The following is a 26,032-nucleotide window of genomic DNA, read 5'->3' as shown; positions in this document are numbered from 1 at the left end:
CCGATGGCAGTAACTCAGCAGGCTGCTGGAGGGGGCGGCTAAGGGTGCAAGCTTTGGAGTCAGGCTGCCTGGGTGAACGAACGCCCTGCCACTGGCAGCCCCCGTGCCGCTGTTTCCTGCCCTGAATGAAGAGACCGGAACAGACCTGCTGTGGGGGGTAAGCGCTCAGGGCTGTGTCTGGCACGAGTCAATGCACTTTCATGCTTTCTTTTTTGGTCGCCCCTTGGCATATGGAGTTCCTGGGCCACGGATCAGATCTGAGCCGAAATTGCAACCTACACCGCAGCTGCAACAACACCGGATCCTTAACCCACTGTGCTGGGCTGGGGATTGAAACTGCGACCTGGCACCACAGAGACACTGCTGATCCAGCTGCGCCACAGCAGAAACTCCAATGTGCATTTCTTAAAGCATGGTAACAGGGTACAACAGAGCACAATTGAGAGAAGTGAATTTAAGGTAACATCTGAGTGGAAGATCAGCAGACGTGAGCTCGAGGCAAAACCAGCAACTATGAAGAGCTGGGCCTCAGAGAGCGAAGAGGCTGGCACAGCCACAGGGTCAGGGGAGGGGAGGCGGCTGTGCAAGGCCTGCAGGGCCTGTGGGCAGCGAGCAGACGTTTTCCCGCCAGAGGCACAGGTTAGGGATGGGACATTCCTTGGCCTGTGTTTCCCACCTTTCTCTTTCACACACGGAGAAACCAGAGGCCCGACAGAGGAAGCCCCCTGCCCAAGCCACCAGCAGGAAGGACGGCCACCTGCCAGGCGTCTGTTATCTGCCGAGGAGGAGCTGAGGCAGGGACAGGTGAGGAGAGGGGCACAGCGGAAGGCCGCAGAGCCCAGGCCAGGAGGAGCCCAAGATGCAGGCACGTAGGCTCTCCAGCGATCATCCCTGGACGAACTCACCCAGGGAACCAGGCTGTTGGGCCCAGGCAGAGCTGGAGGGGCAGTGTGGGCTGACGAGTCAGCCCGCCCCACAGCACTCCACCCTGGCTTTGGTCTTAGAGGGCACAGCATGGCACCAAGGAAGTGAAGACAGGGTCAGAGCTGGAGCTGAGCCTGGCGCGGCCTGCATCTGCCACGGGCACAGCCAGCTCCGTCCGCCCAGGGGCCAGAGGAAGCCCCATCAATGGGGGAGGGCGGCCAAGGACCAACCCCCACCCCCCAGACCTCTAGCCTCAGACCACAGGAATGAGCTCCATTTTCAAAACTGCCAAGTTCTTGGCTGACCTGGGTGGGACTGGGGAGGAGGCGCCCTCTCTCCAGGTCCCAGGAGTCTCATCCTCCAGGGGCTGAGTGGCTGGGACCCCCACCCCCCGGCCCCCGCAAGGTCCCAGCCACGTCCCAGGAAGCAGCGGGGCAGCTGGGTGTTCTGCTCAGGGAGAAGCGGCTCCCCAGTCCCCCACGTCTCCCCTACACCTGGCCCCCCGAAGAGAGAAGAGGGGGGTGGAGGCCAGGCAGCGCCTGCCCAGCACAGGGGCGCCAAGAGCAGGCGCATACCCGGCATTCCAGCTGCAGTGCAGCCAAATCCCCCTCTCTGTCGCCACGGCAACACTTCCTGTGTGGGGCAGGGCGGCTGGAAGAGCAGCCCTGGGCTCCTGCCTCAATGAGAGGACCTTCTACCACCACCCACCCACACCCCTCCTGGGCCAGGCTCAGCTCTGGGCTCCAGATCCTGGCCGGTCAGGCCCTCCTGACAAGGGGGTTGGTTGGAAGGCACGGTTCCTCCAGCCCCCTCCTGCCCCAGACAAACATGCCAAGGCCTCACCACCCCTGGGTACCCCCTCAGCCACAGGTGCTGCTTCCCTGGCACAGCCATGACTTCAGGACCTCGGCCACCCGCGGCCATACCCTCCGGGGCTCTGGCCCAGTGAAGGGGCAGCAGAGAGGCCCAGGACTCCAGGGTCAGATGGGCCAAACCTGCCTCTGGCACCCGCTATGAGACCCTGGGGCAAAAATGACCAAAAGACAACTTTATTGGACGGTTATGAGGCTGGAAGGAGGTCATGCGAGCCTAGGGCCTGGGATATAATAACCCGTCATAAATGCAACCTGAAAGCAAAGCAGCGGGTGTGAACTGGCGGGAGCCACCCAAGCAGCCCCTGCTCGGAGCTCCAGTCACCAGAGGCAGGGACCGAAAAAGACGGAGGAGGAGGAGTCCCCAGGCCTCCCTGCCCAGGCTCCAGTCGGCGGGGCGAGCCACTGGGGCAGGGAGGGCAGAGGCTGGGGGAGGGCAGTGCCTACCCCCTGCCCCCCCATGCCCTCCTCTAGCGGGGAAGGAGGATCTCGGGAGAAGGCACTCCTGAAGGCCTCTCCCCGTGAGCTGGCCCCTCGGCTCACGCCGGCCCTGGCCGCCAGCAGCGGTTTTCATAATAGAAGCCAGGTGTGGGCCAGATGCCCTGGCGGAAGTGGGGGCAGGGCCAGGCGGAGGGCGGCATTCCAGGCCCCACCGCTGCCCCCGCAACTGCAACAGCGGGCCAGGCGAGCAGAGGCACCGTCCCAGGAGCTGGGAGGGGGTGAGAGCCACCCACGCTCTTCCCAGGTTTCCTCGGCCCCGAAACCCCCTTCAGGGGGGCTCCCCCCAGAACCAGATCGCCTCCCTCTCTCTGCTCTGAACTTGGAGCCCTTGGACGGCGGCCACAGACGCTCTACCTCCGCACCATCGCCAGCCCCCGCTGCAGGAGGAGGAGGAGGGGAGAAGGGAGGAGAGAGCAGAGGTGCCGGGCACCCTGCCCTGGACCCTGGGCAGGAGAGAAAGTGACCTGAGAAAGCCCGGGGAAGAAGGCCTCAGCCTCCCTCCTCCAGCTGCGCCCCGGCCCCCATCCGAAGGCTGGAGGTCAGCTGCGGAAACCACACTCCGCCCACGCCCACACTGCCCCAGGGCTCCAACAGCTCCCCACCCAGCACAGGGCGAGGGGACCAAGAGCCAGCCTTGCCGGAAGCATGGCCAGAGTGGGGCTAAAGCCACTTCCGCTGCGCTTGGTTCACCTGTCAGGACACGGCCTCCTCCTGGTCTTTGGCCAGTAGAGGCGGAACTGACTGTCCTGTCTTGGGCAGTAAGGTGCACTTGGCGGTTGAAGGGGTTCCTGTGTGTGTGCGTGCGTGTGCGTGTGTGCACAAGAGGGAACGCAGCCCCCTGGCTCACTGGCCGGGTTTAGCATGGAGGATTGCCCTTGGCTTCGGGTGGGGAACAAGTCCTAGAAATGCAGATGGGGGCCTCTGTGCTGGGCCGGGGGCCTCACTGAGGAGCGCGTCCCTGGAGCGTGTCCCTTCACCTTCCTCAGGAAAGACGGCTCCTCGGTTTCTAGAAAAATCTTTTTAGAATGTAAATCTGGGTGCTCCCACCCTGGTGCAGTGGAAACAACCCAACTAGGAACCATGAGGCTGCAAGTTCGATCCCTAGCCTTGCTCAGTGGGTTAAGGATCCAGCGTTGCCATGAGCTGTGGTGTAGGTCACAGATGCGGCTCGGATCCCGTGCTGCTACGGCTGTGGTGTAGGCCGGCAGCTGTAGCTCCAAATGGACCCCTAGCCTGGGAACCCCCACATGCCATGGGTGTGGCCCTTAAAAAAAAGAGGCAAAATAAATAAAAATTTTAAAATAAAATAAAATGTAAATCTGCTCATGTCACCGTTTGCTTGTTAACTCTAACGGCTTCCCACAGACAGGCACCAGGCCCCTTGCTCAGGCTCCTGGGACAAACTCACGGCACTCCAGGTGGTCTGCCGTGTCACTCAGGCCTCAGCACCGAGCCAGCTCCTCAAGGAAGCACTAAACACTGAAGCAAGAGAAGCCCCCCAGCCATCACCCCATGTCTGTCTCATTCATCACAGGACACCCTGTGCCCAGCAACAAGCTTCTCTCAAGTTCCCAGTGGATCAAGACCTGTGGCATGAACCCAAGGCCTGCCCATGAACCCAGAACGCCAAGGGCTACATGCACCCTGTACACAGCCACAGACAAACCAACCATGCTCTGTGGAAGACTTGGGGCCCAGGGCTCTGGCAGCACCCCTGCCCCTGCCCCCAGCACCAGCTGTGAGACTGGAGGGGTGCAGAGGGCAGGGGCTGTGTCTTTTTGGCTCCTCCATGGCTGGCCCCAGCTGACCACACCAGGAAGGGCGGGTGGGACGAAGGTCTCAAAGGAGGAGAGGAAGCTGGGTCTCAAATTAGCTTCCTGAAGCCACAGGATGCCTCCACCGAAGGTATGTGGGCAGTCTGGCTGTGCCCCACCCTGAGATCAAAGCTGGACCCTCTCAGGACCCAGAACATGCTTCCCAGAAAGAGCTTCTAGCAGCAACAGCCACCTCCCAGGTGACCCCACGAACCCGCCAGGCCTTGGCCAGGGGCACCGGGTGTGGCAGAATCTGTGTGCCAGACGCTGAGCTGCCCCCGCCGGCGCCTGCTGGAGCCACCAGGGCCTCATCCCAGCCCCGCTGCCCACACAACTCACCTGGGAGGCCTCGGGCTTTGCTCTGGGGTCAAAGATCCGCAGCTGCTTGTCCTGGAGAGGCCAAGGGGCAAAACAGAGAGCACAATTAGGGCAGGGGAGCTCTCTGGGGTCAGCCTGTCTTCCTCACCCCCATCACACACCAGGTGACCCATCCCCAGCCTGGCTCCTCCTTCACATCGGGAACCAGGCCCCCTTTCCTGCCCCAGTCACCCACAACAGAGAACTCGACGACAAGAGTTCCCATTTCCTGAGCACCTACTATGTGCCAAGCACGTGACACGCATGATGGCTCCCCATCTTCCCAACCCCCTTACGAAGCGGCGCCATTACCATGACCCCTTCGAGATGGAGAGACTGAGGCCCAGACCAGAGCCTAGGGTAGGTGAGTGTCCACCCTACGCTCAGCCCAGCCCAGAGGGACTCGGGAGACAACGCCACGTCTAGACCCAACCTGAGGTCTAAACGGGCAGCAAGTGCACGCTCCTCCATCTCTCCACTCACAGTTCCGGGACAGAACGCCCGAGGGCGGGGATGGGAACACACCAAAGGAGAAAGAAACAGCCATAACAAAATAAAATCCCATACCTCACACAGCAGCTTTATTTCTGTGGAGGAATTGCTGTGTGTGTGTGTGAGGGGGTAAGAGTGCACACAAACACACGTGCAAAAAGAACCTGGGGACAGGCAGCGTATCCTGTATCCACTGACTACGCACAGGCTTGGCCATGAGGACTTGCTTAGAGCGGAGAGGACGATGGGAAAGAACACGGCCTGGTGTGGCTGTGCTGTGGGAAAAATAAGCAAAAAGCCCCATGTGTCCGACCACATTCCCGCAGGATCTGCAAGTCTGCTGAACAAGGAGAGAGGTCTGGACCAGGACCGGCTGCGAGTCCGTGCCGGGGCCCAGGGCTGAGGCCAGGGAAGGGTGACCCAGCTTTTCCCTCCCACATCTCAGCACAGCCCCCATCGGGTTCAAGCAGCACGGATGCCTGCTTTCACATTTTGAAAATCAAGGTGCCAGCGATGAGCAAGCGTACTTAGAAATGAAAACCACCGTGCCATTTATGTCCGCACCCGCACACCTGAAATGCTGAGCTGTAAATCTACCTGCATATGCGCGAGACCTACACAAGGAACACGGCAAAGCCCTGATGAAGGAAATCAAAGCACACAACAAATGAAGAGCGCATCCATGTGCCCTGTCCTAGCAAGATGGCAGGTCGTCCCAACGTGCTCTCTAGGTCCAGCACGATCCCAGCGAAGACCCCCGCAAGTCATCCGGTGGGTATCAACAGATGGAGAGGCTGACGCCAACAGGCGAGACTCAGAATGGCCCACACGGTATGAACAGAGAGCAAAGCTGGAGGGTTGGTGCTACCTCCCTGGGCTCTAAAGGGACAGGAATCGGGGTGGTGTGGACCGGCCCAGAGAGCAACACTCCCCCCCACCCACCCCCCGCTGCCGAACTAGTCTCATCTTCGACAAAGAGGCAAAGGCAACATGACGGAGCAAAGACAGTCTTTTCAACAAGTGGGGCTGGACCCAGGGGACGACCACACACAAAGACGTGAATCTAGGCCCAGACTTTACATCCACCACAAGAATCACAGACCTAAACACAAAATGCAAACATTTATTATAAAACCTCCACGGAGTTCTCGTCATGGCTTGGTGGTTAATGAATATGACTTGGAATCACGAGATTGCGGGTTTGATCCCTGGCCTCGCTCAGTGGGTTAAGGATCCAGTGTTGCCACGAGCTGTGGTTTAGGTTCCGCGGTGCGGATCTGCCATGGTTGTGGCTATGGTGTAGGCCAGCAGCTGCAGCTGAGGTTTCACCCCTAGCCTGGGAACTTCCATATGACTCAAGTATGGCCTTAAAAAAAAAAAAAAAAAAAAAGAGAGAGAGACAGAGAGAGAGAAATTAGAGGAAAAAAAAAAAAAAAAACCTCCAGAAGATGGCACAGGAGAAAACCTAAGTGACCTTGGGTTTGGAAATAACTTTTTTTTTTTTTGGATCCATGGCACATGGAAGATCCTGGGCTAGGAGTCCAATGGGAGCTGCAGCTGCCGCCCTACACCACAGCCACAGCAACGCACGATCTGAGACACATCTGTGACCCACACCGCAGCTCACGGCAACACCAGATCCTTTAACCCACTGAGCAAGGCCAGGGATCGAACCCACATCCTCGTGGATACCAGCTGGATTCTTAGCCCACTGAACCACAAGGGGAACTCCCAGGAAGTTATTTATAAAACAGAAACAGGAGTTCTCACAGGCCCAGGATCTTCCATATGCCACAGGTGCGGCCCTCAAAAAAAAAAAAAAAAAAAAAAAAAGAGAGAGAGAGAGAGAAAGAAAGAAAAAGAAAACAAATCACAGATTTTAAAACCACAATCTTATGGGTGCTACAAGGAAACCATTGAGGGGTGGGAAGAACTGGGGGGGTGGGAAGAACATACACACATTACCCTATAAAACAGATGAGAACCTGCTGTAGAGCACAAGAAAACCTACTCAATGGTTTGCAATAACCTATACGGGAAAAAAGAACGGACATAGTTATGTGTATAACTGACTCACGTGCTGTACACGTGAAACTAACAGAACATTGTCAGTCAGCTATATTTCAATAAAACAAAACTTAAAGGGAGGTCCCGCTATGGCGCAGAGGGTTAAGGACGCAGTGTTGTCTCTGCAGCAGCCATGGTTGGATCCCTGGCCCGGTGCAGTGGGTTAAAGGGCAGGCAGCTGTGGCTTGGATTTGAACCCTGGCCCAGAAACTCCCACATGCCACAGGGGCAGCCAAAAAAAAAAAAAAAAAAAAAGGAAATGTAAATTCAGTTAGAACAGTAAACTACACATCTATTAGAAAAGGGCTAAATTTAAAAAAAAACTGACAGCACCAAATGCTGATGAGAATGTGGAGCAACAGGAACTGTCGTTCATTTCTGGTGGGAATACAAAATGATAAGGCCGCTTTGGAAAACAGGTTGGCAGTTTCTCACAAAGCTTAAAAAGAAACCTCGGAGTTCCCGTCGTGGCGCAGTGGTTAACGAATCCGACTAGGAACCATGAGGTTGCGGGTTCGATCCCTGCCCTTGCTCAGTGGGTTAACGATCCGGCGTAGCCGCGAGCTGTGGTGTAGGTTGCAGACGCGGCTCGGATCCTGCGTTGCTGTGGCTCTGGTGTAGGCCGGTGGCTACAGCTTCGATTCAACCCCTAGCCTGGGAACCTCCATATGCCGCAGGAGCGGCCCAAGAAATAGCAACAACAACAACAACAACAACAAAGACCAAAAAGACCAAAAAAGACAAAAAAAAAAAAAAATTAAAAAAAAAATAAATAAATAAAAAGAAACCTCTTACTGCTCCTATTCTATGAACCAGCGACTGTGCTAAGTGTTTACCCAAGTGAGTTAAAAACTTACATCCACATAAACATTTACTGTAGTTTTATTATAGTTTCAAGAAACTTGAAGCAAAAAAAAAAAAAAAAAAAAATCCAAGCAGCAGTTCCCTGGTGGCCTAGAGGTTAAGGCTCTAGCATTGTCACTGCTGTGGTTCCGGCATTGTCACTGCTGCGGTTAAGGTCACTGCTGTGGCAGTTTCAGGCCCTGGCCTGGGAAGTTCAAATGCCACCAGCATGGCCAAAAACAAAACAAAACAAAAAACTGGAAGGAGCCAAGAAGTTCCTTAATAGGTGAATGAATAAACAGACTGTGGTTCACTCACACAGTGGAATATTGTTATGTGATAAAAAACAAAGAGCTCAGACCCCAAGCCATAAAACTCCTAGAAGAAAACATAGGGGAAAAAGTTCAGGACATGGAGTTTGGTCATGATTACAACATCAAAAGCACAGAGAACAAAAGCAAAAATAGAACAAAAGCAAAAAATAAAAACTGGAAAATTTAACATCAAAGGACATAATCAACAGAGTAAAAAGACAACCTACAGCATGCGAGAAGATACTGTGGTTTTTGTTCTCTTTTCTTGGCCACCCCTCAGCATATGGAGTTCCTGGGCCAAGGATCTGACCTGAGCCGGAGGTGTGACCTGCACCACAGTGGCAGCACCACCAGCTCCTTCAACCCACTACACTGGGCCGGGCCAGGGATCAAACCTGTGTCCTCGTGCTGCAGAGACAGAGATGCCCCGGATCCCACAGAGCCACGGCGGGAACTCCCGGAATGGGAGCAAATATTTTCACATCATCTACCTTATAAAGGATAAGTATCTAGAACATACAAAGAACTCGCACCACACAACAACAGCAACAAATCAAATAACCCAATTACAAGGGAACAAAGGACTTGAACAGGCGTTTCTCCAGAGACATACAAATGGCCAACGAGCCGTGAAAAGATGTTCGAGGTCACTCATCACCAGATAATCGCGAACCAAAATCATAGTAAGATAGACCCTCACACCCGAGAAGACGGCTACTATTAAAGAAACCCAGAAAATAACAAGTGGTAGGAGGATGCGGAAAGTGACAACCCTTGTGTAGTGTCGGTGGGAATATAAATGGTCCAGAAGTGCCTCAAAAAATTAAAAATAGAAACTACCATATGATCCAGAAATTCCACTTCTGGGGATAAACCCAAAAGAATCTAAAACAACGTCACAAAGAAATATTTGCACCACCCCCGTCCAAAGCAGCATGATTCACAATGGCCCAGAGGTAGAGGCCACCCAAGTGTCCACTTGACAGACGAACGGTTGAAAAAAAACATGGTAGACACACATCCTCCGAAATACTACTCAGTCTGGAAAAGGAACTCCTGTCACATGCCACGACATGGACGCACCTTGAGGACATCACGCTAAATGAGATGAGCCAGTTGCAGAATTACATGAGCAGTCACGTTCATGAATACAGAAAGCAAAATGATTACCAGGGGCTGGAGGAGGCGGCGAAGGGAAGCTGCTGTTTAACAGGTGTAGAGTTTTAGTTCTGGAAATGTTTCAAAACATGTCAACATATTTAGTATTTAAATGGCACGCTTTCAAATGGTTGAGATGGCACATTTTACAATACGTTTTTTTAATACTACAATTTAAAAAAATTAGTTCTCAGTCCACAAAGACACAGGGAAGACCTGGAATTCCCATCGTGGCTCAATGGTTAAGGAAGCTGACTAGCATCAATGGGGACAAGGGTTCGATCCCTGGCCTCGCTCAGCGGGTTAAGGATCCGGTGTTGCCGTGAGCTGTGGTGTAGGTCACGCGGCTCAGATCTGGCGTTGCTGCGGCTGTGGCACAGCTCGAAGTCACCCCCAGCTCGGGAACCTCCATATGCTACGCGGCCCTAAGAGACAAAAAAAAAAAAAGACAGAGAAGCCCTGTAAGTGCATCTCACTAAATGAAAAAAGCCTATCAGAAAAGGCCACATATGGTATGAGTCTAACTACACGATATTCCGCATTTGGGAAAAGGCAAATGATACAGAAAGAGCAAAAAGATAAGGGGTTGCCAGGGCTTCAGGAAGAGGGAGGGAGGAAGGGGCGACACAGGGCAGTGAAACGATCCTGCCTGATGCTGTCGTGATGGATACGTGACGTCATGCACTTGGAACCCAGAGAACAGACCTCGAGAGGGAACCCTGAGGTCAACCGTGGGCTTTAGTTAATGTAGCTACACTGGTTTCGCTGTAACAAACGCGCCAAGGCAAGGCGGGCTCTCAGCTCCCTCTGCTCGGTGCTTCTGCCAGGCCCGCCTGGGTGCTTGGGGGGCAGACCCAGCAACCCCCCCTGCTGAGTGTGGTCAGAGGCAACCCTGGGGAGGAACCTGGACCTGACTGGAACCCAGAAGAGCAAGCGCAGCTTGCGCTGGGGAGGGAAAGGCATCTGAAGGAGAAGGAAGAGCATCGACCAAGACGTGCAGATAGGTGCCGGCCAGCAGGGGACAAGGTCATGTGAGGAGAGCAAGCGGCAGGAACGGGGGGCAGTGGGCAAGTGCACAACTGGACAAGGGAGGCCTCGGAAGCCGGGCCTCCCTTCACGGGCCGGGCCCGGGCTTCTCGGGTCACTCCCAGCAAAGCCTGCCAGCCACATGGTACTGGCACTTAGCAAGTGCTCAGTACCAGGTGGGCACGGTCCAGGGATAAGCTCTGAACACGCAACAGCCTCAGGCGTGACAGAGATCAGACAGAGGAGGACGGTGAGAGGCACAGGACAGGGACAGGCAGTGGGAAGAGTGAGAGACAGAGAGAGGATGGGGAAACACAGAGACGGACAAAGAGAGAGAGAGACACGGGGGAGACAAAGACAACTACAGACACCGAAAAGACAACAAGTGACAGAGAAAGAACAACTAGAGCTGAGGACAGACAGGGCAGGATGAGCAGTGGGAGCCGGATCGGAGGAGAGGCCTGGCAGCAATGGACCAGCCGCCAGGTCCGGACGCCAGTCCACCACAGCGCGCTTCGTGAGCCGGGCAAGCAAGCCCCTGAGCACTGCTCACAGGTCGAGGCACAGCCTTGACCCCTGGATGCCTCCCTAAAGGGAGCTGGGCCACCTAGCACAGAACTTCAACATCAGGTCCAGACTGGTGGGGGCCGGAAGGGCCGCACAACAGGGGTGGCACTGGGATGCCCAGGCTCGTCCTTGCTGGGCTCATTGGCACAACCCACCACGTGGAGTGAGAGCCCAGTGGGCCAAGCCCAGCCATCTGTGAGGCCGACGCGCCCCCTAGTGGCCACCTGCCCCTTCCCCAGACAACAGGAGCGGGGAAGGAAGCAGGAAGGGGCTTCGGTGGGCTGTGCCCGGCCCCTCACCTGGCTGGGGCATTGGGGGTCCTGGAGGCAGAACTGCTCCAAGGCAGGATGGGAGGTGCAACCAGACGGCCAGGGAGCGTCTCCGTGTGTGGGTGGGGGATGGGACATGAAGAGAGTGTCCTCCCCGCCCCAAATCAGGCAGCACTGTCTGCAAACCCAGAGCCAGGCCTGCCCACCCCGGCCAAGAGGGGCTCAGGAGCTCTCCTGCTGAGGGTGGGCCCACTCACGGGCTCCCCCACACTCAGGACAGAGCCCTGGGCACCTCCACCTGACCAGCGTTACGGGGGCAGTCCCTCTCTGGTACCACTCCAGGAGTTATTGGCTTTCAACACACTCAGGCAGGATCCCAAGGCTCCCCCTTCACGACAAAGAGGGGGCAGCAGATGCAGGACTGTGCTGACGCCCAGCCCTCACTGTCAGGTGACACTGTTGGAGGACAGCGCCCTCCCCCAGGACGCCGCACCCAGATCAACAGCATCGCAAGGTGCTGTGTCCCCACAGGCACAGCAACCCAGCCTGGGACCTGGGGTGGAGGTGAGGGCCTCCACTCGGCGCCCCTCCAGCAACCCACCGGGTGACCCTGCAATTAGCTCTCTGTGTGGAGAGGGCACAGCCCACAGCTGGACACTAATTCCTCCTCCCAAGATGCCAGAAGGCGGGAAGGTGAGCCGCCCTGCGGGAGGTGGCAGGATACGGTGGACACCGCGTGCTCTGTGACCAGGGAGCTCTTCATTCTCCACCCCCTCCTGAGCCCAGTTTCGATGGTAAACGGGGTTCAGACCCCTGGGGAGAAAGGGCTGGACCCCCACACCAGAGAAGTCCCATGAGTGACCAGCTGGGGGCTGGTCCAAAGTTCAAGAGCCCAGCGTGGGTGGTGGGCAGGGAGAGGATGAGACCAGAATCCTGGGGGCCTCCCCCAGCTTCCTCTTCTAAGTTGCCATCCAGGTCCTGGGAAAGCTGTCCCCAGGGGTGGCACCTCAGGGTCGGCAATGGCTGCAGGGTTTGTGGTGAGGCCCTCTGTCCCTGGGTGCTGAAGGATCCTGGCTTTGCTGCCCACGGCCACACACATGCCCAGGGACTGGTCAGCGTGAGGACAGCCCAGTCCCCTTGCCTCAGCAGGGACGGCTCCCACGCACGCCCCCCGACCCTCTGCACGCAGTCCCGGGACCGACGCCCTCCCCCCTGTCCCCAGGGTTCTCCGGGTCCTCCCGTGTCCCACCAGGCCCCACAGACCGTCCCTCCTCCCTGCCCACGCCCCGTCGCCGGGCCCACGCCGCCCTCTCTCCCGGAGGCCGACGGCTCCTCACGGTCCCCCCAGCACCCCCGGCGCCTCTCAGCGTGCCCCGCACCTGGTGTCCGCTGCCTTCGGAACAGAACCCTCAGCCCACCCCGCGCTGCCCTCACCCATGGTGCTCACCCAGCTGCCTCTGAACTTGGCAGGACCCCCAGGGGATGGTTCAAGGCCTTCGCAGCCTCGCCAAAACCAGCCTTGACTACACTGGAGGCTCTGGTTCACGCTAACCCCCAGCAGGGCCGCCAGCTCCAGGGAGGGGTGGTGTCTCTGGAAATGACCCATGTCAAGGCCCTAAGAGCTGCTCCCCAGAGAGCCTGCCGGGGGCTGGGGAGGGACTGGAGCCAAGGGGACATGGGGCACAGGCTACAGGCTGGACCGGCCTTGTGGGCTGCAATCCCAAGTGAAGGGCCATCCCGACGGCGGTACCGCAGGCCTGGGCGGGCTCGCACAGAAGGGGCACCGCTTGTCCTGGGCACACAGCTTCCTCCCTCCCTCTTCAGGGCTGGGCCCCCGGGCAGGCTGGTTTGCACGGCGGCTGCTGAAGCCAGTCCTCACTCAGAATACTCACCTGTCTGCTCAGGGAAACCAAGGCACCCTCCTGCCACCCTCCCGTCACACCACACGCTGCATCTCTGATCCCTTCGGGCACCTGCTGGAGCTGTGAGGCGGCCCAGAGCCAGGGCCCTGTTCAGGGTCCACTTCCTCGTGGGCTCACCACCACGGGACAGGGGCAGTCAACCTGCTCTGTCCGTTCTCCAGGCTCAAAGGACCACTGCTCACCCACAGACACCCGTCTCCTCCCAAGGCCCAAGCTGGAGCCATGCTGCCCCAGGGCAGCCTCCTCAGCAAGGCACCTGGCTAAAATGCATCAGCCACCCTAAAAAACTTCACAGCCTACAGCCAGCACCAGCCCTGGTAGGAATCTAAGTCCGGTGGGCAAGCTGTAAGGCCCGCGGGCCACATCCAACCAGAGGCCTGGTTCTACAAACTCAGTTTGATTTTGTTTTTGTCTTTTTAGAGCTGCACCTGCAGAATGTGGAAGTTCCCAGGCTACGCATCGCATGAGAGCTGCACCTGCCGGCCTGCACCACAGCCACAGCAACCCAGGATCCAAGCAGCACCCTCGACCAACATCGCAGCTGAAGGCAACGCGGGGTCCGTAACCTGCTGAGAGCAAGGCCGGGGATCGACTCCCCATCCTCACGGATACAGTCAGGTTCATCACTGCGGAGCCACAGCAGGAACTCCTACAAATGCAGTTTTGCTGGAACACTGCCGCGCCCCTCTTTTACGGACTCTGTCCATAGCTGCTGCTCTGTTGCCAGGTGGCACCGATAGAGACAGCCTGGCCCGCAAAACGCAAAGTGTGTGACCTTCACAGAAAATGCCCAACCTTCTCTAAGGCTAAGGGAGTCCCAGAGAAGGCAGAGAAAGACCCTGTACACAAGCGCATTCACATGTTATAGCATCTAACTCAGCCACATAAAGTGGAAGAAACCAACGCTTCCGGGATGAGCGGCTCCACTGAGCACACGGCCCATCTTTGTCCTAAGACACTTCCTCTGCTGTTGCTAAATGTTTGACGAATTGCAGAAAATCTTTATTCTGTGGAACAAAAAAAGTACAGGACAGAGTAACGTAGAGTGGGATGTCAACGTGTACAGAAGAAAGAGTGACAAGATGTCAAGAGGGTGACAGGCCCTGACCTGGGTGGGAGGGTTACAGGTGACTCTTTTTTTGCTGCTTTACTTCTTCGCTGCCTCCAAAATGTACAAAACAAGCACAGACTGCTCTACTTGGGTGATCAAAAGAAAATACATCCGGGAACAATCCCCTTCCAGCTCCCTCCTCCCTCCCTGTCTCATTCTGTGTGGCTCTCTGGAGTGTGCGCGCGCGCGTGTGCACCACACACAAACACACACAGACACACACACACGCATGCACGCGCGTGGAAAAGCAGAGCAGAGAGGGTCTCTCCCTGGAGGGAGGGCTCACAGCCCAAACGCAGGACTCTGGTTCCTCTGCCTGGGACGCGTGTCCCCCCTCGGTGACCTCACTGTCCCGGGAAAGCTGTGCTCGAGCAGGCGAACTACATCACATGGCACCTCTGCTTCCAGCAGCGGCTCCTTAGGGACTTAGGGAGTCTGTCCCCCATCTTATGCACCTCCCGACTCCCAGAGCTCAGGCCATGCCTGGAACCCGCTGTTTGATCAATTGAACAAGGGTTAAAAGGGGAGCAAGACCAGGACATGGGGCTTCCAAGCAGGCAGAGGAAGGAGGGTGGAGAGAGGACCCTCCCGTGCAGGCAGACCCCGCGTTTCCTCCTTCAGAAGAGCCTAGACCCCTGCCCCTGCCAGAAGCTCCCTCACAGGCTCCTTCCTCTCTTCCCCCTTCCTCCACTTGCCCCTTCAGGCAGCAGCACACCCCCAGCGCCCCAAAGGTCACCCATGACCCCACATGCATGGCTGCGTGCCTCGCCTTCCGTCAGGCCTCCCCGGGAGGGGGTGGTGGTGTCCCCTCCCCCATATCTCCAGCAGCTTCTGACCCTTCCACAGGCTCCCTCTGTCACCTCCTCACCCTTCCCTCCCACACAGGGCACTCCCATCCCTCTGCAGGCACCACACACACATGCACGCACGCACGCACGCACGCACACAGATACTGTCCATGCTCCCCCCTCCCAGCTCAGATGGCTGCCCAGAGCCCAGTCCACGGACTCAACCAACATCTCTGCCCGGCCGTCCCATGTGCCCCCAACCACCTTAACCCATTGGGGAGTGCTCCGTCTCAGTGGCAGCCCTTCCTCCAGCCCAGGAGCCAGCCTCATCACCCCCCCAGCCCACCCCCAGAGGCCCCTCTCTCCCTTGAGGGGTGCTTAACTTGTGGATACCCGCCCCACCCCCGACTCAATGCTCTGTCCACAATGCTGCTGGGGAGCCGCAAATGCAGACCCCCCACTCCACCCCCCCCCACCCCCCGCCTTTAAACGCTCCAGTCGCTTCCACAGCAACAAGCGCCACCTTGCACAGTGGCGCTGCTTTCCACCCAGCACCCTCTCCAGGAAAAGCACCTCGCGTCCCTCTTTCGTCGCCCGGGTCACAATTATCCTTTCATGTATACGATCCCTGCACCTGTGTCGGCCACCCGTGCCAGCATGGGACCTGGCAGGCCAAGGACCTGGCAGGGAGATGCTGAGGCCCGCTGACCAGGCACGGGGCAGCCCTCGCGGACAGACACCGGGCAAGGCTGGCTGAGGGCCGGTGTGGATGTGTTTTAGTGGGGCAGGGGCTTCAAGAGGCACAAGGTGTGAGTGTAGCTGAGGGGATGGGGCTCGTGAAAGCCCACCCTGGCCTCCATTCTCTGCTGCCCCACAACTACTGCCAAGCCTGACAGGTGCAGCCCAGGACCTGCGCTCAGCTACACGACAGCCCTGGATCTGGGTGCGCCTTAAGCCACCTGGAGGCTTTTAACTCGCCGTCTCACCCTTACCTTGCATGTCGTGCCCACCAGGGCTCCGTCCTGGCTCCAGATGGCACTCTGCACCAGGTCCCCGTGGGCCGCCAGCTCTGCGGAGAAGCAGCCAAGATCAGGTGTGGGCCAGGGTCCCCCACCCCGTCCCAGGCAACAAGGGCGTCAGGGAAGCGGGTGCAGGCAGCCTGGCTGGGGTTAACTTAGGGGAAGGGGCAGCGGCTCCTCCTGCTGTGCCACACAGCCCTTCCCTCCCGGCCACGACTCCAACGTCCTTCTGAGGCGCCAGGCTCCTGGGCTCCGATCCTGAGCCTCACAGGCTTGGTCACCAACAACCCCCACCCCCACCGCCCCGAAGTGAGCCATGCAGCTCATGGACAGCCACACGCACCCCGGCCCTGCACTCCTGCTTGGGCCATCCCCACTCCTGCCCAGCCGGTGTGACAGTTTCAAAGTACGTCCATGAATTTTGGGACACTCCTCCTGTTCTGCGCTGAACTGTGCCCCCTACAAGGACATGTCCCAGTCCTAACCCTGGACACCCGTGAATGTGACTTTATCTGGAAAGAGGGTCTTCGCAAACCATCAAGTTAACAAGCTCATGTGGTTAAGAGGGACCCTAACGCAATAATTGTGTCCTGTGAAAGGGGAAATCAGACGGACAAACATGCAGAGGAAAAAAGGACGTGAAGAGGGGCAGGACGGCCACCTACAAGCCAAGGAGCACCTGGAGCCGCCAGAGCTGGGGGCTCTTGGGGCAGAGCCCCCCACCCTCCCCCGCAGACTCAGAAGGGATCGACCTTGGCAACACTCTGATCAGGGTTTCTGGACCTCAGAATCATGAGATAGTAAATTTCTATTATCTTTTTTTTGTTTGTTTTTTTCTCTTTTGTCTTTTTAGGGCCACCCCCGCGACACATGGAGGTTCCCAGGCTAGGGGTCTAATTGGAGCTACAAATGCCAGCCTACACCATAGTCACAGCAATGCCAGATCCAAGACGCATCCGCAACCTACACCACAGTTCACGCCAACACCAGATCCTTAACCCACTGAGAGAGGCCAAGGATCGAACCCGCAACCTCATGGTTCCTAGTTGGATCTGTTTCTGCTGTACCATGACGGGAACTCCAAATTTCTATTACCTTAGGCCACTCAGTTTGTGGTACTTCATTTTGGCAGCCCTAAGAAGCTGACACGCCCTCCTTTCAAAAGGGGCAGCCCAACTCCTTGCCCCTTGAGTGTGAGCAGGACCCAGCGACTCGCTTCTAACAGACCGCACATGACATCCAAAGCTAGAGCCTAAGAGGCACTGTGGCCTCCTCCCTGCTCCCCTCCTGGGGCTGTTCACCAGGGGAAGCAGCTGCCACGTAAGGAGGGGACTCAGGCAGGAGCACCAGGGCACCTCCCACAGCCGGCACCACCCAGCGAACCACTGTGGAAGCGGATCCTTCGGCCCCAGCTGACATCTCAACCTGCAACCTCATGAGAAACCCTGAGCCAGAACCACCCAGCCAAGCTGCTCCCTGACCCCCGACATGCACAACCTGTGAGATAACATTTCCACTTGTTTTAAGCCTCTAGGTCTTGCAGCAGCAGGTTAACTCTAGTGCCAGCCTGTCGCCTTGGTCAAAGTATTTATTAACCTCACCCGTAAGGGGAGGATGGCGACACTCCCTGACGTGAGGACCTCAGCACACTGCTGGGCAGAAAGAAGGGCTGGAGAGGTGGCAGTTACAGCTGGGGTGTCTCCCTGATGACACGCTGCCTGGGGGCCCTCGCCTCTGCTTCCAAGGTGAGGCTGGTCTCCTGTCTGCCCTGGGAGCACTTTAGGGGCCAGGCCTGCATTTTGAACTTCACATGCCCCATGGGCATGAGACGGCTCCACGGCAGGCACCTGCTGACTTCTCAGCAACTGCTGCAGTCAGGAGGGGATTATGCCGCTGGCCCTGTCTCAAGCCCGGACACGTGCCTGGCCCAGCCCGGACTCTGCACAGCCCTGTGGGGCAGGTCCGTCCTTCAATTCTCCATAAGGGAATGAGCACATCCAGGAGGACTCTGCGGAAAGGATCTGGTGACGCCGCCTCAGAAAACACCAGGGATCCACCCTGGGTCACACTGCAGGGTCACAGCCACTCACACACTGAGGAGTCTGACCCGAAGTTGTCACCGTCTACGTGTGGTCTGAATGTTGTGGCCCCCTATTCACACACTGGAACCTAACTCCCACTGGGGTGGAACCCGGGGGCGGGGCCTTAGGGAGGCCATCAGGTCATGAGGATGCAGCGCCCGGATAAAAGACGCCCCCAAAGAGCTCCTCACCCGTCCCCACGCGAGGACACAGAGGAGACAGCCGTCTGGGAGCAGGGAGAGACGCGGAACCTGCTGGGGCTCTGATCTCAGACTGCCAGCCTCCAGAACTCTGAGAGCTCAAGGTCTGCTGTTTAGAAGCCGCCCAGCCGGTGGGACTGCGTTAGAGCAGCCCAAGGGACAAGGACAACCTGCGCCGGGAGAGTAAGAGACGCGGCACGGCCAGCAGGGGCGGTGAAGAGAGCAAAACCCGCCATCTGTCGGGGGTCAGCAGTTTGTGGGCAAAACCGAAATGACACACAAACCAAGAACTAACAGTGCAAGGAAGCTCCTCAGACACAGAGGAAAAGGCAGAGACAACAGCTAAGCGAGATGAGAACAGACGCCTATGGCAGGGGGGGAGGGGGGGGGTCTTCAGAACCAGCCTTTTGGAATCATTCACACACACACACACACACACACACACACACACACATACAGAAACACATACACGTACATACAGGTACATGTCACAAACGTGTGCAACTTTGATGATGTGTCTTAAAACTCCTGTTACCAAAAGCAGCAACACATCAACCAAAGGCCGTCCAGCCGGGCTGCCCTGGGAGAACCAGGGCGGCCGTACCTGTGAGGGGCTGCTGCCTGGCTGCGTCCCAGACCTTCAGGGCCTTGCCCGCTGCGCTCAGCAGGACGCCGTCCGCCGAGGGGTGGAACTGCAGCACCTCCACCGGGACGTCCTCAGGGCCCAGCACCAGGCCAGGCCCTGATGGCAGCGCCTGGCCAGGGGCCGGCAGGCGCCACAGCTTCACCTGCAGGCAAGAGCACAGCGCATCTGTGGGCCCCCGGCTGGGAGGCTTCAGCCTGCCTTGCTGGCTGCCCCGACCCCAGGGGAAGGGGCGGCGGGGGGACTCAGGGCCGCAGGGAGTTGGGGAAGCCAGGCCCCTCTGTCCCATCTCCTCCAGGCCACCACCACCCAACCCTGCCGTGCTCAGGCAGCAGAGCAGCAGAACACAGGGCACGGCCACGGCTCAGGGCCAGCGCCCGGGAGCCAGCCTGGGGTAGGGAACTTAGTGGGGGGGGGGGGGGCTGGACTGGGAACCAGCAGGAGCACAGAAGGCTCCAAATGGGGGTGGAGGGGCCTGGAGCCGCTCTTCCAGTGGCTCCACTCACCGTCCTGTCTGCTGAGGCTGTGGCCAGGAGGAAATCGTCAAACGGAGAGAAGTCCAAGTCCGTGACCAAGTCTGTGGGAGAGAAACGGCTGCCACGGACGGCTGCCAGACAAGAACCCGCCGGAGCGTCCTGTCTCCTGCCCTCCGCTCCCGTGGCCGGAACCAAAGCCCAGGGCCTCCAAGCTGACCCTCTGCCCACACACTGAAGGCTGGAAGACTCTGGAGCCCGCAGGCAAATGCCACAGGCCCCGAGAACCCTGCAGCCCAGGGCAGCCAAGGGCCCAGCCCGGGAGGCGGGCAAGACAATGGGCTGGAAGCGCCTCAGATCACCAGGCACCTGCACCGGCCCCAAGTCCAGAACCCAGCTCAGGTGAGGAACACAGGCCCCGGCCCCCACGCCGGGCCCACGAGGGAGTCACGAAGACGACAGACCAGCGGCCGCCCAGCCCTCACGGACCCTCGTCACCTCTGCGGGACGCATACTTTTCTGCAAATGCAGCGAGGCGGGCTATGCTCGCAGGGGCCCCCGGGTCAGGGGTCAGGGGCCAGGGGGGGCTTCCTGGATGGGGCACAGAGGGCCCTGGAGGACACGGAGGGTGGCATGGGTTAGGACTTCAGGGAGCCAGGGGCCTGGGGTGACATGCCTGACCTAGGAGTTCTCCCCCATGAGCCAGGGCTGGCCCAACTGCAGGAGGGTACCTGACCCAGCCCGGGAGGCCAGCTTCCCTCTGAAGCCGAAGAAAGCAGGACTGAGAAGGCGTAGTGACAGGGCACCTTAGGGACTGGCCGGGGTGGAGGGCAGCCAGCTGGGAGGGAGCATCCGCTCTGGAGTCAGGCCCCTCCCAGGCCTGTGCGTCCAGCTGTTCCCTCAGCTCTGGACGCTTCCCAAGTCTCCCACTAAATCCCTTTTTGGTGCAAGTGGACCGGAGTGGGTCTCAGCTCTTGGCAACCAAAGAACTGAACTGCACCGCTTGGGGGCAGGGGGAGGAGGCAGGAGGGGAGGCAAGCCAGAACCCAGGGGGAAACGAGACTAGGGGGTTCAGAGAGCAGGGAAGAGGCCCAGGGCTCTGGCTGGCAGGGGATGCAAGGATGGCCTGGCCCGAGTCACCAGAGCAAGGAGCACAGGGACTACCCCTTTGGCCAGCCGCCTCGGGGGAGCCGGGCAGGGACACTTTCCTCTCCTCCCAGTCCAGAGCCAGATCATGAGCATCCCCCAGAGGAGACCAGGAGAAAAAGGGACAGATGGGGACAGGTACTCCTTGGGATACCCCAGCCCAGGTTGTGGCCACAGAACCCCTGCCACCCCGCCCTATGGGCTCGTTGATAGACAGGGCGGGGTCCAGGCTGGGTGCAAAGCCCACCCTGCCCAAGGCAATGAGAAGTGGTGATGCGGCCCATCACGCATTGTCTCACCAAATCCTCACAAGGACCCACCAGGATGGCAGTGAAGCAACATCCCCAGCTGCAGAGGAGGACCCAAGGACAGAGGGGTTAAGTAGCTTGGCCAGAGCTGCACAGTTAAGCAAGGGCAAGGCTGAGGGATCAGCCAGGCAGTCTGGCTTCAGAACCTACATCCTCTGCACAACATGCAGCCTCTCCCTAATCAGAGCTGGCCCCCAGCCACCACCCACAGCCCAGAGCGCAGAAACGCTCTTGAGATGCTTCTCAGCCCTCTGCTTCCCTAGACCAAAGGGCCCTGAGCCGAGAGACAGAGGCATCCCCAAAGGCAGGATGCCCAAGTCAGGGCAGAAGCCAGAACCCAGGCCACAGAGCCTCCCCACCCCAACACCTAAGAGGGCAGGATCAGCCTGGTGCCCCGAGGGCAGGCTCTGAGGCGCTGGAGCTCAGCCACCCCAGAGCAACCTCCGCGTAAGGGAGGGCCTGCGGGGAGAGGCCCTGGAGAGCTGGAGCTGCAGTGAGGCTACAATCCACCAACAGAAGCCTGGTCCAGCTTCCGCTTGAAGCCCCCTCGTAACAGAGAGCTCACCACCCTGCAGACACCACCAATGGGGGTTAGCTTCCCCAAAGGAAAAAGTATGAAAAAGCAAATAGCACAGTGCCTAAAAACACCTGGGTTCCAATTCTGGCTCTGCCAGCAGCAGCACCAGTATTGCTAAGCTCATAACCTCTTTGAGCCTCAGTTTTCTTAGCTGAAAATGGGTTGTTTAAAAACCTACTTCAGGGGGCTTCCCATTATGGGGCAGCAGGAACAAATCTGACTAGCATCCATGAGGATTCGGGTTTGATTCCTGGCCTTGCTCAGTGGGTTAAGGACCTGGCATTGCCGCAAGCGGCAGTCTACGTTGCGGATGGGGCTCAGATCTGGTGTTGCTGTGCCTGTGGTGTAGCCCTCAGCTACAGACCCAATTTCACCCCTAGCTGGGAACTTCCATATGCCTGTGGTGTGGCTGTAAAAGAAAAAAAAAAAAAATGGATGGAGTTCTCGTTGTGGCGCTGTGGGTTAATGGTCTGGTTTGTCTCCACAGAGGCACTGGTTCAATCCTAGCCCGGCACAGTGGGTTAAAGTATCCGGTGTTGCCACACCAAAATCACAGCTGCAGCTCAGATTCGATCCCTGGCCCATGAACTTCCATGTGCCATGGTGCAGTCAAAAAAAAAAAAAAGGATGAGAAAAAAACGGATGCAGAGATGCAAAGTTCTCATCACGGCTCAGGGGTAACAAACCTGTCTAGTATCCATGAGGACTCAGGGTTGATCCCTGGCCTTGTTCAGTGGGTTAAGGATCTGGTGTTGCCGTGAGCTGTGGTGCAGGTCACAGATGTGGCTCGGATCCTGCATGGCTGTGGCTGTGGTAGAGGCTGTCACTTATAGCTCTAATTCAACCCCTAGCCTGGGAACTTCCACATGCTGCAGGTGTGGCCCTGAAAAGACAGAAAGAAAAAAAAAAGTGAACTTCATCTACATCCTCCAGTATAGATGGGCTGTGAAAACATTATGGCAAATGAAAGGGAGCAGATTCTACAGACCATGTATGGTGTGAGTCCATTGATGCAAAGCATCCAGAAAAAGCCAGTCTGTGGAGTAGAAACCAGCAAACGTTCTCCTGTTCAGGGGGAGATAGGAGACGTTTTAGGCTTTGATGGACATACGGTCTCTGTCTCAACTCCACGGTTGTTGGAAAAAGCAGCCCCAGACAGTAAGGCAGTGAAGAGGCGTGGCTGTGTTCCAACAAAACTATTTACAAAGGCAGGCAGCAGGCCAGCTCCGGCCACACAGTAGCCTGCGGCCCCCGCTGCAGAGGCAGAAAGCTCGACGGATGCCTGAGGCTGCAGCACCCGAGGCACAGAGAGTTAACACATTAACTGCAAAGGGGGAACGAGGAAACGTTGGAAAGCTGGACGCAGCCCTGTAGCTTTAATAAAAGCCATCAAATTCTTCACCTAAAACAAGTAGTGTTTATAGTAGTTACATGATACCTCCGTAAAGTTGTTTCAAGTTTTCGAAAAGGATTAGATGAGAAAAGGCAGATAACACACTTAGCCCCAGGGAGTGCTCCACCCATCTTCGCTACTGTCACTTTATTAACTGCCACCACTGTCATTAGGACCCTTCAAGTCAGCTGCACCCCCAGGCCAGGGACCAAGGATTAGCGTCCTCCCCTCACCCAAAGCTGCCCAACAGGACGCAGGCCAGAGGGTCTGGGCCCATGGCCACCGCAGCTGGACAGGGAAGGAGGAGGCAGCCCGGCCGGCGCTGCTAGAGCCCAAGGGGAGCGAAGTGTTCCCTCAAAGCCGGCGGGCTGCCAGGTGGCTGCTGGGCGCCCCCAGAAGCAGCTGCAGCGGTGGACAAAAGCTCTCTGTGTGAGGGCCCATCTCTGGCACTGCAGCTCTGCCACCCACCCCCGGAGGGCCCCTGGCAGCCTGGCTGAGGAGGATGCCTGGTGGTGAGAGCTGGTCTCCTGGGCTCCAGGCGAGGACACAGAGCTAAGAACTTCAGAGCGCCGAGTCGTCTGCAGTGACAGGGAGCCAGCAGCAGCCTGCAGCCTGGCACTGGCCGAGGCACAGCCCCCTCCTCTGGCTTGACCACCTGGAGCACCCAGCCTCCCTCCCCTCCGCCCAGGAGCCAGCTTTCCAATCTAGACCCGGTCCGTCAGAAAGTGCAGTGAGGGTAATGGGGGGGGGACCTGGCAAGCCCCAGGGCCATGGGACCAGGTGAGCATGAAGCCCTGGCCCCAGGGAGGGAGGGTCAAGTTCCAGGCTTCCTGGGTCCAGTCCCCACTCACCTGAATGGCAGCCCAGGTGGGTCACGTGTCTCTTGTCCTCTCCCTGGCCTTCAAGAGGCACGATGCCCAGGACACCTATTGAACAAACACAGAGGCTCTGACTTCAGGCCTAATGGGGATTTACTGCCCAGGGCTCCCACAGGACACAGGACTCAAAGCTCAGCCTCGGACCTTCACGGAGCCACCACTAAGCTAGGACACATCCTCTTGGACAGAGTGATTGGACCAGGGTTAGGTTCCTGCCCCGTGCTAGGGCCTCCTGTGACACTGACTGCGCAAAGACACTTGGGGAAAAAGTTGTCTCTTTATGTCACTGTGGGCCGTTAGCAGTCAGCTTGAGGCCACCAGTTGCCACCCTTCCCAGCTGCACTTGAGAGAGAAGCCACGACCCAAGGGCAGCAGAGCTGAGCGGCAAGGAGAGAGGTCAGGATACAGCTCCATACAGCTCTGCCTGAAGCCCCTGGATCGTTGGTTGTAGAAACCAAAAAGGAATCCATTTTCTGCTTAAGTTAATTTGAGGTCTGAGTTATCACAAGTAACCAAGAGTCCCAACTAACACTGGGAGCTCCTGTGTTCCTACTGATTCCCGCTGCCCGCAGACGAGGAGGGGGTCACATACGGGGACAACTGGAAGTAACATCGACAGCCCCTCCCGGCCAGTCTTGAAGATCACAGCCAACACGGTTTACACAACGTGTGCACTAATCAAAGTCCATCCGCCTACTGCACACTGACCAGTTCCGCAGGTCTGAGCCCCAAAAGGCCCCCTTCTGAGCCTCTGGCCTACAATGAGCCTGCCAGAAGAGAGGTGACCTAGTCACCTCTACTAGGGCAACAAGGTCGGGATCTCCACAACCTTGGGCATCTCCCTACCTGGGCGGTCAGAGATGAATGCAATCAAGCTGCAACTGGATTTGATGTGGTTCCCACACGAGGGGGCAGTTCCCGCTCGGATGTCACTGATCCAGGCCTGAAAATAAAGGACAAAAAAATGCACTGACCAGGGCTCTACCTGAAGCAGGGAGGAGAGCACAGGGCATAATCCAGGGAACTCGGCTTTAAAGCTACACCATTAGAAATGCATTCCTTTGGCTTGAACCCTAGCCCTGCTCACCCAATCACTGAGAAAATACAAAATGTCCTTGAAGCAATAACCTGTCATAAAGGGTTTGACTTTGCTTATTAAGCAAGTTCTATAATAAGGGGGAGGGAGCTGTCAGAGGAAGTTCAGGCTGAAGGAAATCAAGAAGCTAATTGGGCAGTGCGGGTATTGGGAGGGGGAGGGGGATTCTGCAAAAGTGAGAGAGAAGCCAAGAAAGGAGAAGTGAGCACCTAAGAAGACAGACTTGATTTCCTCCGCTGCATGTTGAAGGCCCCCGCCAGGGACGGAGTCTCCTCCCAGCCCCAGGAGAGAATGCCCAAGCTCAGAGGGAAAATAAAGGCCTTTCCATGAAGTCCCACAGACGGGTGAACGATGCACCCCCATGAAAAGGCAATAATGTTAACTACGCACCACGTGCAGGAGCAGAGGGACCCTTTCTCCTAATGCTTTCTGTTGGTATCTGAGCAGCACCCGGCCCTGCCACTCCGAATCGAGCACCCGCTTTTCCCAGCCCGCCCACCTACAGAGTCCCAGAAACCACCCCCAGCCCCCAAGTCTCTATTTCAACGTTCACCTGCCGCGTTAGTCTTCCCTCCCGCTTCGTGTTTACTGTACAAACAGAGGCAAAGGAAATCTCTTTGAAAAGAAGAACAGATCACCTGCTCTCCCAGCTCCCTGACATTGAAACTATTTTAAGCTCTCCCTGTAATCCTTAGTTCCATGCCTGTCCGTTTACCTTGCTGGACTGAGGCCCACCCGGGAGCAAGCCCCAGGGCCAGACCTCTGCAAGCAGAACTTAGCTGCCTCAGAGAGGCGGGCTTAAAGCAAACGCCAGAACCTCTCCACCACCCCCCACTTCAAGCTTTCAATGACTTCCCATCGCACTCAGAATAAACCCCAGCTTCCTGTGGCCCTCCGGCTCTGCAGGACCACGACCGCTATGGACTCAGCGGACGCCATCCACCCTGGCCCACTCTCCTTCCTCCACCAGGCTCTTTCTCACCATTCCTCCCATGGCTGGCTTCTTCTCACCCTTCCTGCCTTAGCTTAAATGTCACTTCCTTCCAGGAGCCTTCGTGAACCACCGGATGGACGTTAACCCCACCTCTAGGTTCATCTCCATTTTCAGGCTAGCCTCATGTGTGTTCTTCAGCGCAATTTTTATTTTATTTTATTTTATTTTTTTGGTGGTTGCACCCATGGGACGCAGAAGT

At 57.5% G+C, this 26,032-nt stretch overlaps 1 protein-coding gene across 3 annotated transcripts in view; it reads right to left on the bottom strand.

Annotated features, from left to right (window-relative positions):
* CORO7 (coronin 7) overlaps nucleotides 1–26,032 on the bottom strand; it is a 56,978-nt gene that overhangs the window by 29,729 nt on the left and 1,217 nt on the right. For all 3 annotated transcript variants that reach the window (XR_014840939.1, XM_005662176.4, XM_005662175.4), the window contains exons 2-7: nucleotides 24,590–24,686; nucleotides 23,717–23,791; nucleotides 19,475–19,545; nucleotides 18,930–19,113; nucleotides 16,018–16,094; nucleotides 4,451–4,501 (exon numbers count right to left, since the gene is read on the bottom strand). Coding sequence is in view for 2 of the 3 variants with exons in the window: in XM_005662176.4 (XP_005662233.1) it covers nucleotides 4,451–4,501; nucleotides 16,018–16,094; nucleotides 18,930–19,113; nucleotides 19,475–19,545; nucleotides 23,717–23,791; nucleotides 24,590–24,686 (555 nt within the window). In the remaining variant the exon portion in view is untranslated. The remainder of the gene's footprint in view (nucleotides 1–4,450; nucleotides 4,502–16,017; nucleotides 16,095–18,929; nucleotides 19,114–19,474; nucleotides 19,546–23,716; nucleotides 23,792–24,589; nucleotides 24,687–26,032) is intronic.

The sequence above is a fragment of the Sus scrofa genome, chromosome 3, assembly GCF_054392235.1.
Source record: "Sus scrofa isolate SSC_HxYL_T2T_F1_AM1 chromosome 3, Sscrofa_HxYL_maternal_Yorkshire_Landrace_v2.0, whole genome shotgun sequence".
NCBI classification, from domain to species: domain Eukaryota; kingdom Metazoa; phylum Chordata; class Mammalia; order Artiodactyla; family Suidae; genus Sus; species Sus scrofa.
The sequence above is the reverse complement of the archived record's forward strand: the minus strand, read 5'-3'. Positions and strand labels throughout refer to the sequence as shown.